Genomic DNA, 14,061 nt, shown 5'->3' on the forward strand with positions numbered 1-14,061 from the left:
TACTTTGACACAAATCTTTGAATGACTAGATTCAGCACATGTGCCATGCAGGGTACATGTGTCAGCTTTCCCAAATTCAAAGCGGAAATGAGATTGCTGCCTTTGTCACACACCACGTTGCCGGTCTCCAGCTGGTGCGGGGTCAGCCACTGATCCACCTGTTTGTTAAGAGCAGCCAGGAGAGCTTGTCCAGTGCGACTCTCTGCTTTGAGGCAAGACATGTCTAAGATGGCGTGACACTGTCATACCTGGCATGCAGCATAGGCCCTGGGGAGCTGAGGCTGTGAAGCTGGAGAGGAGATTGCGGCACCAGTAGAGTTGAACTGCCACTCAGCCAAGAAGGAGGATGACGACAGCGAAGAGGATGTAGCAGGAGGAGAGGAGGTGGCAGGAGGCCTGCCTGCAAGCCGTGGAGGGGTCACAAGTTGGTCCGCTGCACAGCCACGTACTCCCTGCTTGCCATCGGCCACCAGGTTGACCCATTGGGCTGTGTAAGTAATGTACCTGCCCTGACCGTGCTTGGCAGACCAGGCATCCATGGTCAGGTGGACCCTTGTCCCAACGCTGTGTGCCAGAGTTGACACCACTTGCCTCTCAACTTCACGCTACAGTTTGGGTATCGCCTTTTTACAGAAATAATTGCAAAAAGTTAGTCAGGAACCGTTCGGGCCATCTCTACTGATGACGCGTAGTCGGCTGGCGTGACATCATGAATTGAGGAAGCAGCCTTGACGACTTGAGGCAGAAGTCATCCCATAACTGAGCCACCAGCCCGGACTGGGAGAGGAGCCAGGACAACGCCGGGGGACCTTGCGGCCTACGGTGGGCTGGAGGAAGCCCCAGGTAAGTAATTATTTCCTTTTAGTGAGTGCTCAGGGTCCCTTTAAGTGTAAAGGGGGCCTTCCAGTTGTATCAATCTTCAAATGTCTGTATGCACTATTAAATCCACGACAAGAGGCTGGCACCACAAAAGTCAAAGTTCAGCTCTTTTATTGATTAGTCATTAAAATGACATAAAGGTCAAAGGATGATAAAAATGGCAATAGCAGCTATTGCCATTTTTATCATAGTTATCCTTTGACCTTTATGTCATTTTAATGACTAATCAATAAAAGAGCTGAACTTTGACTTTTGTGGTGCCAGCCTCTTGTCGTGGATTGGATTAAAGGTCCCTATGGTACTGGGACCTAAGGCTTGGGCACACAATCTTTTTTCCTCTACATGGGTGCTCCTCCATCCTCACCTTGTGGACAATACTGTATGCACTATTAGAAAGAATTCCGCAGGAAATCTGCTGCATGTGCTTACACACACATACATATTTACTTACAAGTGGTTACATCCTGAGTTGCTGGTGCTTTTCCTCTGATTGCAATGATTATTGTGCTTTAAGAAGGTTATATGTCATTTTTAGGCATCCACCTTTGGTTAAGACATTACAGGCCATATGCAATTCACATTTTCTCCTGAGTTTTCTCATTTAACATAAGTTTTCAGCACTTTTCAACAAAACAAAAAAAAGTACCAAAAAGTAGGTGAAAGGGTAATATCAAAATTATTTTGAGTACCTTCTTTCATTCTGGTGGCTTAAAGGGCATTTTCATCATTGCAGAATAAATAAAATGCTTTGGCCCATATGCAATAAACTTTTTCTCCTGAGTTTTCTCCTAGGAGATAATTTTTTCATCTTCTATTTATAATAACTTTTCAGCACTTTGCAATTGAAAAAGTACCAAAAACTAGGTGAAAAAGAACTATCAATGAGATTTAAAAGGCATTTTAGTGGCAAGTTTAAAAATATCACCAAGGAGGAAACTCGGGAGAAAAAGTTAATAGCATACGGGCCCTTGTATCCAAACAACATTCCACTTTCATTTACAATATAAAGGCTGTTATAGAGGGACGGCTTCTAATGCAGCCCTTGTATTTTTATGAAAAATTTACATTAAGGGCTCATTCACATAGACGGCAGGGTACTGGTTTTCATTCAATGAGAGAAAATGGTATGTATAGGAGCACTACTGATTGGATGCTCAGGTGGTTCAGCCTTGTGCCAATTGTGTGTTTAAGAAAATCATCGCATCAGGCAGTTGACACCGCAGAATGCATCATTGCTCCAGTGGCTTTGATCTGTGAACAGCGGTTACATTGTGCTAAAGGATAAGGCTATAAACCTGTTAAGATCTAATCTAGCTTGATATAAACTGTTCGATAAAAAAAACAAAAAAAAAACAAAAACTAACATTCTTACAAAACTATTTACACTTTAAAAACTAGAGTTAGTTAACTGGTAACATTTTTCCTGATAATCTAGGAGAGATACGGTGAAATGGGGCACACAAAAACTTGCAAAAGTAAAATCCCTACTTTTAGAGCCCAGGCCATTGCTACAGTCTTTATTAGATGCACAAAAAATAAAACTGAAGTAGAGGCTGGTGCCTGCCTGTTTAAAACATAACCTTTATAAAGCGAACCTGTGTTCGGCCTCTTGCACACTGCATGCATTTCAGATTCCGATTCTGCTTTTTAATCTGTTTTTTACATCCGATTCCGATTCCGATTTTTAATCTTAACTGCATGCTGCGTTTTTTGATCCGTTTTTCTGTTGAATGTATTCAAGGAAAGTCGGAAACGGAATCGGAAAACGGATTTGCAGTGTGCAGGGAGCCTTCAGCTGTTAAAATTCGAGATCTAGTTTTAAATTATGCCTGCCCCTTCCTCTCTCACCAACTGTTCCCACTGGCTAATTGTCACCATCTCTAAGGGCGGGTTTCCACTTGCGAAGTGATGCGAGTGTGGCTACGCAGCCGCACCACTTCCGCTGCCGGCCGCATCACTTCCTCATCTCCGATGCGGAAGTGTATTGAGAAGATAGGACTCAGCTGCGGGCGAATGCGGGCGTGCGAAAATCTACACCATAAGCCTCCTGTGCATATGCGGTTCTCTAAAGACTGAACCGTGCATGCTCAGGAGGCTTACGGCAACCGGCTTGATGATGCGATGGGCGCGCACCTGCGACTTCACTCGAAGTTGATGATTATCAAAGCCATCAGTGGGACCAGGAAAAGGATGAAGAGGTTGCCGGAGGACCTACGGAGGGCTACGTGGGGAGGGGGGACCTGGAGGGAGCCCCAGGTAAGTCAAAATTCCGTTTTGAATTACCACTCAGGATCCCTTTAAGATTATGTAAAGTGGAAGACATAATTTCCTGAAGGAAGTGTAAGATTTCAAACAGCTTAGCAATACATGCTTAATAAGCAGTTTTAGTATAATGCATGTGATTGCAAGCTCAATAATGAAAATATGGCACAGTCTACGCAATCCCTTACGCTTCCCTATAGTGTTGGGGTTTGGCTTAGCTTGCAAAGAATATATAAAGCATGTACTCATGGGTTAGCCATCTCTGCAAAATGCATATACAATTTCATACTTAATCATGGTATTTCAAGTCCCCCTCAAGTAGAAAGAGCGCATTAGGCTACCTCTGGAATAGTCTCATGTTTTGGTGGCTGCCAGACTTTCTTTTCATCACTGTAGGACTGACACCACTGATAATGGTTAAGATGCGCACTTGTCTCCCAGCCCACTTTCACCCAAACTCTGTTCTGGAAAAAGGGAAAAAAAAAAAAGAAATGAGGTGCCCAAGGATGCCAGTGGGCATGTGTCAAATTAAATCAGTATGCGAACCCCACAGACACCACGTTAGCTTCCCTTTGGGTGTCTACAGAGAGGGAGTGGTGGAATATCAGCCATCTGACGGGTACCTTCATCTTCACATCTGTAAACAGAGATAGGTCTGACATTCACGGGGCAGATGACTCAAGCACACCTGTCTCTATGGGCACAGCCTATGCAGATAGATCCAAAGGGGCCAAAACTGCTACAGCAATCATGCTCAGAAAGACCACATTTGCAGGAGTATGTAGTCCAAGAAGCTTTGTAAAAACATGGAGGAGTTGGCTGGGACACAGTGTTGAAAGTGGCATTTCATCTGTTCAAGGGGTTAAAAACCCTTTCAAAATAAATTTCCTGCTGTGGACAAGAGGCTTTCATGTATGTGCAAGTGCAGGGTGAACTATGAATATAGCTTTGAAAAAAAGCCATCTTTCTAGCAAACTACACATGTATAATACAAGTCACTGGATGAGTTTCTGTAATGTGTATTTCAAGTTCCGAAATGTATCAGATTTAGGTTGGCTGTGCAGATGCCTTTGGTCTTCTAGCAGTCAAATGACAATGCAGCGAATGCTCAGCTCAGCCCAGTACTCTATCCATGTCAGAGGGGTGGGGAGATTAGGGGTAATCCACAGCAAATGCTGCTGATGCCACCTTATCTGGGAAAGAATGGTAGGTGGCCATTATTTTCAAATAGGCTTATGGTAATAAGAGGTTTGCCTGACAGTGTACAGAGACTGTCTGCTACCTATAGACATTAGGCTAAAACCAGCAGGATCAAGTGCCTGTCTTAATATCTACATTTACAGAACAACCCAGCAGTGTATTCAATTAGGAGGACCATCTGTTGGCCAGTAATGGTAAACATGAAGTACAAATATATACAGTACAATTTCAAATGTATCTAATAAAAAATATGTTCTAAAAAATTCTTCTTCAGCAGTGTATAGCATAATAAACTATAGATTCCTTTTAAAGTGACTGAACTTGGCACATATAAACAGAATTAAGCCCTGTAAAACTAAAGTAGTGTGAGGTCCTAGGGGTATCAGTAAGAATATACTAATGTCAAAACACAGAGGTTTTAAGATTAAATTTACAAATGTCAAGAGCTTGCAGGGATCCCACAATACATCATAACTTGTATATACTTGTTTTACAGAGACTACCTCTATTTTTACATCCAAACTGTGCAGCCGATTTAAAGAGGAACTTTAACCTAGGATTGAACTTCATCCCAATCGGTATTCAATATCCCCTTTCCAATGAGAAATATTTACCTTTTCAGATAATCAGGGGGTCTGTGTGGCTGATATTGTAGTAAAACCCCTTCCACAGTGTTATGTCAGGACCAGGACCATTCAGTTTCCTATTTGTGAACCTCCTTGCATTGTGGGAAATAACGACTGTTTCCAACTGCCAAGCAAGAAGTATCTCCCTCTGTGCAAACATTTTATAAAAAAAACCAAAACCTTTTAGCCTATCACAATGTTAGTGGTGTGTTTACAGGTGATGGGAGTTGGTTCTGTCTATTTTTTTCATGTATGTCAGTATAAAGGTGTCCCCCGACGCCTGCGATTAGGTGTTAACCTCTCTCTTATTGACGCTTGCAACTCTGCAGGGAGAGGGATTTAGCTAGCCACTGGAGCATGAGGTTTTTTTTTTTGTTTGGAACCCCAGTGGTCCCATGATTCCCCTAGAGTAGGGCTTTAAAATCCATTTCAAACACTGATTAATCTGACATCTCACTGTAGTAATATTTTTGTGCAGCATCGGTCATTTTCCACCCTGCTGCACGATACTCAATTATCTCAAGCAGGAGAAGCTGAGCTAAAGATCCAAGTCCATTCTGTAGCAGGAAGCTATCTCTTAAGATGGAAAAAAGCTCATCCATTCTCTGAGTGTTCATCTTCTCCAATTGTTCCCCAACACGGTGCAACTGCAGAACTAAGCAGTCCACCTACAAACAAACAAAAAAAAAAAAGTCAGCGTTCGTTCTTGTATATGACAATGTCAAACTCACCTGTTAATAGAGTTCAGTATCCTTTAAACAGTTACTTGTTTCTACTACCCTTTTACCTCTGTTGATCACTCTTATTATAATGTGTGGTTGCATACAATATTCATATAACAGTGCTTACAAAGATTTATGGTTTATTGGTTTATGACTGTGGTTGAGACAACTTGCCACTTGTGAGAAGTTGCAGTCCACACTATGCGGTACGACCATCTGTCAGAACACGTAATTTGAGTTGCTAGCATGTATTTTTTTCTTTTGCTTATTTTTCTGGGGAAAAAAGGGGGGGGGGGCATGCACCTTTTTTTCAGACAACAGGGAAGAATTGGCAGTGCTCCTCAACCAGGCCGCATCTGAAATGACTACCAACAGAGGCGTGAAGAGCCCCCTAGAGATAAATACACACCTTGTATTCAAAACAGTTGCTAAACTATGCAATAAAGCTCTAAACTCAGAATAAAAACGGAAAGCAAACTTGTAGTAGCAAATGAGTGCAGCTAGCCATAAAGTAAACATACATTTTTTTTTATACAGCTGGTTTTATAAAGCAGGTTTGGTAATTAGAGGTTAGGGTCCATTGCACGAAGGATGACCTCATCATGGTGGAAGGGTCTAGTACAGAACACACAGATGATACAAAATTGTGCAGAATCATCAACTCTCAGGAAGATAGGGACATATTGCAACAGGATCTGGATAGGATGGCTATATGGGCACATAAATGGCAGATGAAATTCAATGTTGAAAAATATAAAGTCATGCATTTTGGTCGTACTAATTGTCTAGCACCAGGCTTGCTCTCCAAATTCGCGAATTTGTTATGTACCCGAAAATTCGGGTCAATTTTCATGGTTGCCGACTTCGTATTCTGATACTGTTGACGAATTCGAAGATACCCGAATAGTGCCTCTCAAATTCGGCCAAATGATTGCAAATTCAGGTTCAATTCGGATTCAGTTCAGCTATCTGGATAAAAAAAAAAAAAAAAAACTAAAAAAAAAACTAGAATCCTCCTCCTCCTCTTTGTAGGATGTCAAAAGCCAGCTCACATACATTGGCCATGGCTTGGAATCAAACCCAGGTCAACTGCTTGGAAGGCAGCTATGCTCACCATTATACCACCAACACTGCCTGCTGAAGTACCATTGTGATATACCTTGAATCTACATGGCTATCTGGGGTTTTCTTCGGACAACTGTTGAACACAAAAGGCAAGGCCATCCCTGGGTGGGCTTGAACCACCAACCTTTCGGTTAACAGCCAAACACACTAACCAATTGTCCAACAGAGAATGTGCACACAGCCACTGCTAAATGATTTTATGTGGATGCATGTGTGTGTTGTGGAGGGAGGAAAAAAGTTTGCTCCAAGAAGTTTAACGCCACTTGAAACAAAACCTGTATATATCAAATTTCTACATATATTTCTATGATCCTTTCATGATGACAAAGGCCAGAAAGAAGTAGGCAAAGGAGTGCCCATTTTTCTGTACGGCTAAGCGGTATCACTCACTTTTTCCTACAATGAAGTGTCTACTGTATGGCAGCAGAGTGGCACAGCGGAAGCGTGCTGAGCCCATAACCCAGAGGTCGATGGATCGAAACCATCCTCTGCTAGGTGTACTTTGGTTTTTACACCTTGCTTTACCACATGGGCCACTGTGTGTGGTGTCACAGTTCACTCATCTCATCAACTACAAGAAAGGCCAAGGAGGAGGATGGTTTCGATCTATCAACCTCTGGGTTATGGGCCCAGCACGCTTCCGCTGCACCACTCTGCACTAGAGAGAGAGAGATGAATCTACATGGCTATCTGGGGTTCTCTCCGGACAACTGTTGAACACAAAAGGCAAGGCCGTCCCTGGGTGGGCTTGAACCACCAACCTTTCGATTAACAGCCGAATGCACTAACCCCATTGTGCCACAGAGACTGTGCATGCAGTTGCTGCTAAATTATTTTATGGGGATGTATGTGTGTCTTTTGGAGGGAGGAAGTAAGTCTGCTCCAAGAAGTTTACCGCCACTTTTCCTACAACAAAGAATTCCCTATGTGGCAGCAGAGTGGTGCAGCGGCAGTGTGCTGGGCCCATAACCCAGAGGTTGATGGATTGAAACCATCCTCTGCTAGGCATTTAAATCATTTTTTGCACCTCGCTTTATCGCATGGGCAAATGGTTTCCATAGCCCTGTAAGAGAAAGTGTTATAAGGGCCCTGCTGTAACATAGATATTACGGTAGCGAAGACTACTCCTGCGCCTTTCTTGTAGTTGAAGAGATGAGTAAACTGTGACACCACACTTAAAACAACAACAAACAAACAAACAAAAAACAGCAAACAGAGAAGCTTCCCCATATTGGAGCATTGGATTTGGTAAAGTCTTAAGCCAATGTGTTGTAAGCCACAAGTAAGCTTTAGTTTAGCAGGAATGGTTGCATGGCCACCTAGCTTTTCATGCTTCCCAGGCCAGCTAGGCTGGCTTCAGCCTGTAGTGTTAGTGGTATAGTGGTGAGCATAGCTGCCTTCCAAGCAGTTGACCTGGGTTTGATTCCTGGCCAATGTATGTGAGCATGCTTTTGACATCCTACAAATCCCTGGAAGAGATCCTCCTCCGGAGCAGGAGGGGGCAGAAGGAGGCAGGAGGGGACAGAAGGAGGTTCACCGATTTCCCTTAAAAAAAGTATACAAAATTTGCGAACACTAATTTTTTCCCGAATTTTGTTATCGAAACCGAACCGAATTTGGCGATCGAATTCGAATTTGCCCCGGACCCGAATTCAGATGTACCCGAATCGAATTTTGGTACATTTGAGCATGCCTGTCTAGCACAATACAAAATAAATGAATACAGTTGAGGACATCAAACTTGGAGAAGGACTTAGGAGTACTCATCGACAACAAGTTAAATAATCGTACTCAATGCCAAGCCGCTGCAGCTAAAGCTAACAAAATTTTGGGATGCATTAAAAGGGAAATAAAAACTCGAGATGCTAGCATAATATTGCCCGTTTAACCACTTCCCGACCGCCGTATATACAATTGGCTGCCGGGAAGTGGACCCCGCAAGGACCGCCGTATAGACAAATGGCGGCAGTCCTTGTAGGGACATGGGCGGAGCGATCGTGTCATCCGTGACGCGATCCTCCGCCGGGGATCGATAGCCGGCAGTTTAGTCTCCGCTCGCCGGCCACTTAGCAGCGCCGGCGAGCGGAGGAATCCAAAAATCCAGCCAATCAAGGAGTGCCAATATAAGGCACTTTGTTAGGTAAACAAAGTGCCTTATACGTGCTTCCTCCTCGCCTCGTGGTCTCATTGTTCCAGAGACCACCAGCGAGGAGGAAGCACTTATAAGTTGACATTGCACACAGCTTTTTTTTGTGCCTAGCCCCCCTGATCTCCCACCCCAGCCTTCAGACCCCCCCCCCCCCCCGATCACCCCAGCAGACCCCTGCCAGCACCCTTGCACCCCTATAAAACCCCCACCCCCCCAACTATTGACGCTATCCCTTAGTTTAGGTCCCTAACTGCCTCATAGTCACCCCTGATCCCCCCCCCTACCTTTAGATCACGCCCAGACCCCATCCCAGACTACCCCCCTGTATACTGTATACATCTGTATACAGCTACCTTACCCCCTGATCCCCCTCTGATCACCTGTCTATCACCTGTCCATCACCCCTCAGCACCCCCACCCATCAGAGCAGACCCTAACTGCCCCGCGGGGGCAACCAATCACCTGCCCAGACCCTCGATTGCCCTCATACCCCGCTCCTGATTACACCCCCTGCGCATTGTTTACATCGGTCCTCCCCAGCAATCACTAACTGATCTGCGATCAGTAACCCCCTGTGTCTGCCTCTCATCAGATCAGGACTCAGTCTGCCCCGTGCGGGCTCCTGATCAACCCCCTACCCACTCAAATCGCCCTCAGACCCCCCCCCCCCCCAATCACCGTCCGAGTGCATTGTATTTGACTGTGCTGTGATTGTATTCGATTTTGCTGCGATTGTATTTGATTGTCCCGTGATCTGCTTCGATTGTCCCGTGATTGTTTGATTGCCTCTGAGACCCTACTTCCCAACAACCCCCACCACCACCCCCACCCCCCATCACCTTCCAAGTGCATCAGATTTGATTGTGCGGTGATTGGATTCGATTGTGCTGTAATTGTATTTGATTGTCCCGTGATCGGCTTCGATTGTCCCGTGATTATTTGATTGCCTCTGAGACCCCACTTCCCGCCACACCCAACCCCACCCTCCCCCCCACCACCTCCAACCACAACCTTCCGAGTGCATCAGATTTGCTTGTGCTGTGATTGGAGTCGATTGTGCTGTAATTGTATTTGATTGTCCCGTGATCGGCTTCGATTGTCCCGTGATTGTTTGATTGCCTCTGAGACCCCACTTCCCAACACACCCAACCCCACCCTCCCCCCACCACCTCCAACCACCACCTTCCGAGTGCATCAGATTTGCTTGTGCTGTGATTGGATTCGATTGTGCTGTAATTGTATTTGATTGTCCCGTGATTGTTTGATTGCCTCTGAGACCCCACTTCCCACCAACCCCAATACCTCTCAAATACTCCCTTTCGCTAGGTAGGTGCTCTTTTTTTCTGGGTAGTCTCGGAGGAAAACCCCATAAATTTAGCAATCCACAATGGCAAGAAGGGGGATTTCCGATGAGGAGGTATACAGGTACATGGACCAGTCGGATGAGAGCTTTTGGGAAGACTCATCAGACGAATCATTCGGGTCCGAATTTGAACCTGTGGAAAGCAGTGGTTCTCTGACCCAAAGTGATGACGAGGCTTTGGTCCCGGCTAGAGCCAGGCGTACCAGACCCCATGTTGTTAGACCGCAGGTGGCGCAGGATCTGCCTCAAGGGCAGCAGGGTGGTGCTAGCGCTGATGAGAGTTTTCTTGGTGAGGCAGGCACCAGCAGCGCAGCATCTCCTGGACTTAGTACCAGTACTTCCGTAGACCCTGGTGAAGTGGTAAGCGCCAGCATGGAAGTTGAAACTGGTACGGTGGCAAGTGCAGTAGTACCCCTGTCGCAGCTCCCAAGAAGAAGACGGGCCCGTAGTACCCATAGACTCCCAGAGGTGCTGGCACATCCAGATTGGCAATCCCATGATTCTGCCGCACCCGTAGTGCTCCCTTTCACCGCCCAGTCTGGAATCCAGGTGGCGACAGCTCATCTAGCAACAGAACCTAGACTTTTTGCAGCTGTTCATCACCCAGGTTCTCTTGGACTTAATTGTGGTTGAGACCAACCGTAAAGCCACACAATTCATCACCGAGCACCCAGAGAGCAGCTATGCCGAGCCTTTCCGGTGGAAACCAGTCCAAGTTTCCGACATTAAAATCTTTTTGGCCCTTATCCTTCACTTGGGACTAATGAAACAGAATGTATTGCGGTTGTATTGGTCTACGAACCCAGTACATCATGTTCCCTTGTACCCTGCTGCCATGTCCAGGACACGATTTGAGTCCATCCCGCGCTTCCTGCACTTCAACGACGACGAAACCTGTCATGAAAAGGGCACCCCTGCTTATGACCGGCTCCACAAAATTCGGCCCCTCATAGACCACCTGTCATCAACATTTGCAGATGCTTATATCCCTGAACAGAACATCTGCGTAGACGAGTCCCTCTTACGCTTTACCGGGCGCCTTGGCATCAAACAGTACATCCCAAGCAAGTGCGCCTGGTATGGGGTGAAACTGTATAAGCTCTGTGAAAGGGCCACAGGCCATACATGTCGTTTTAGGGTCCATGAGGGAAAAGACTCAAAATTGGAGCCGGTCGGATGCCCTGACTACCTGGGGAGCAGTGGAAAGGTTGTGTGGGACTTGGTGTCACCCTTGTTCCAGAAAGGGTACCATCTTTATGTGGACAACTATTACACAAGTGTGGCCCTCTATCAGTACTTAAAGTTAGAAGGAATCCGATGCTGTGGCACTGCGCGGCCTAGTCGCCAGGGCTTCCCCCAACGGCTCGTTACCACCAGACTTGAACGGGGGCAGAGGGCCGCCTTGCGTACTGACGACCTGCTCGCGGTGAAATGGAGGGACAAGAGGGACGTTTACTTTCTGTCCACCATTCACACAGACACGACAGTCCAAATTCAACGGGCAACTGCGGTCATTGAAAAGCCCCTTGTCGTCCACGAATATAATGTCAACATGGGAGGGGTGGACTTCAATGACCAGAGGTTAGCGCCCTATTTAGTTTCCCGGAAAACAAGACGCTGGTATAAGAAAGTGTCTTTTTATCTGATTCAATTGGCAGTTTACAACAGCTTTGTTCTCTACAGTAAGGCTGGGAGAACTGGATCTTTCCTTCAATTTCAGGAACAGATCGTTCTGGACCTCCTGTATCCATCGCCGTACTCGGGAGAAGTAGTACAATGTGTTTTGGGATGTATTTTTACACATACCCATGCTGGGTGGGAGAAATACCTCTGTAAATGACAATCTTTAGATTTTTTTACACACAATTGTCCATTTACAGAGATATTTCCCCCACCCAGCATGGGTATGTGTAAAAATACACCCCAAAACACATTAAACTACTTATTCCGAGTGCGGCGATACCACATGTGTGGCACTTTTTTGCACCCTAACTGCGCTAAAGGGCCCAAAGTCCAATGAGTACCTTTAGGATTTCACAGGTCATTTTGAGAAATTTTGTTTCAAGACTACTCCTTACGGTTTAGGGCCCGTAAAATGCCAGGACAGTATAGGAACCCCACAAATGACTCCATTTTAGAAAGAAGACACTCCAAGGTATTCCGTTAGTAGTACGGTGAGTTCATAGAAGATTTTATTTTTTGTCACAAGTTAGCGGAAATTGATTTTTATTGTTTTTTTCCACAAAGTGTCATTTTCCGCTAACTTGTGACAAAAAATAAGAATCTTCTATGTACTCACCGTACTACTAACGGAATACCTTGGGGTGTCTTCTTTCTAAAATGGGGTCATTTGTGGGGTTCCTATACTGTCCTGGCATTTTAGGGGCCCTAAACCGTGAGGAGTAGTCTTGAAACGAAATTTCTCAAAATGACCTGTGAAATCCTAAAGGTACTCATTGGACTTTGGGCCCCTTAGCGCAGTTAGGGTGCAAAAAAGTGCCACACATGTAGTATCGCCGTACTCAGGAGAAGTAGTATAATGTGTTTTGGGGTGTATTTTTACACATACCCATGCTGAGTGGGAGAAATCTCTCTGTAAATGGACAATTGTATGTAAAAAAAAAAATCAAAAAATTGTCATTTACCTCTGTAATATTTCTTCCACCCAGCATTGGTATGTGTAAAAATACACCCCAAAACACATTATACTACTTCTACTGAGTACGGCAATACCACATGTGTGGCACTTTTTGCAGCCTAACTGCGCTAAGGGGTCCAAAGTCCAATGAGCACCTTTAGGCTTTACAGGGGTGCTTACAATTTAGCACCCCCCAAAATGTCAGGACAGTAAACACCCCACAAATGACCCAATTTTGGAAAGTAGACACTTCAAGGTATTCAGAGAGGGGCACGGTGAGTCTGTGGCAGATTTCATTTTTTTTTTGTCGCAAGTTAGAAGAAATGGAAACTTTTTTTTTTTGTCACAAATAGAGATGTAGCGAACGGTTCCCGAACCGTTCGCCGGCGAACATCTCTGAATACATGGGGCATTTACTACTTCCGGGTCGCTCTGACCCGGAGTAGTACGCCTGCGCTGCCCGGCGAAGCGCGTCCTAGATCGCGCTCCTGTTGCCGGGCACTCTCTGCGCATGTGTGTGACGTCATGAACGACGTCACGCACATGCGCAGAGAGTGCCCGGCAACAGGAGCGCGATCTAGGACGCGCTTCGCCGGGCAGTGCAGGCGTACTACTCCGGGTCAGAGCGACCCAGAAGTAGTAAAAGCCCCAGAGATGTTCGCCGAGCGAACAGTTCACAACATCTCTAGTCACAAAGTGTCATTCTCTGCTTACTTGTGACAAAAAATAATATCTTCTATGAACGCACTATGCCTCTTTCCAAAATGGGGTCATTTGGGGGGGTATTTATACTATCCTGGAATTCTAGCCCCCTATGAAACATGACAGGGGGTCAGAAAAATCATAGATGCTTGAAAATGGGAAAATTCACTTTTTGCACCATAGTTTGTAAACGCTATAACTTTTACCCAAACCAATAAATATAGGCTGAATGGGTCTTTTTTTATCAAAAACATGTTTGTCCACATTTTTCGCGCTGCATGTATACAGAAATTTTACTTTATTTGAAAAATGTCAGCACTGAAAGTTAAAAAAATCATTTTTTTGCCAAAGTTCATGTCTTTTTTGATGAATATAATAAAAAGTAAAAATCGCAG

General features: G+C 45.1%; 1 protein-coding gene across 1 annotated transcript in view; it reads right to left on the minus strand.

The window, feature by feature from the left end:
- Nucleotides 1-2,382: 2,382 nt before the first annotated feature.
- The window catches only part of MIF4GD (MIF4G domain containing), a 97,150-nt gene continuing 85,471 nt past the window's right edge, over nt 2,383-14,061 (minus strand). The window contains exon 7 of the mRNA XM_068262250.1: nt 2,383-5,635. Coding sequence (XP_068118351.1) covers nt 5,408-5,635 — 228 coding nt within the window. The 3' untranslated portion in view covers nt 2,383-5,407. The remainder of the gene's footprint in view (nt 5,636-14,061) is intronic.

Source organism: Hyperolius riggenbachi, chromosome 12 (assembly GCF_040937935.1).
Source record: "Hyperolius riggenbachi isolate aHypRig1 chromosome 12, aHypRig1.pri, whole genome shotgun sequence".
In the NCBI taxonomy this organism is placed as follows: domain Eukaryota; kingdom Metazoa; phylum Chordata; class Amphibia; order Anura; family Hyperoliidae; genus Hyperolius; species Hyperolius riggenbachi.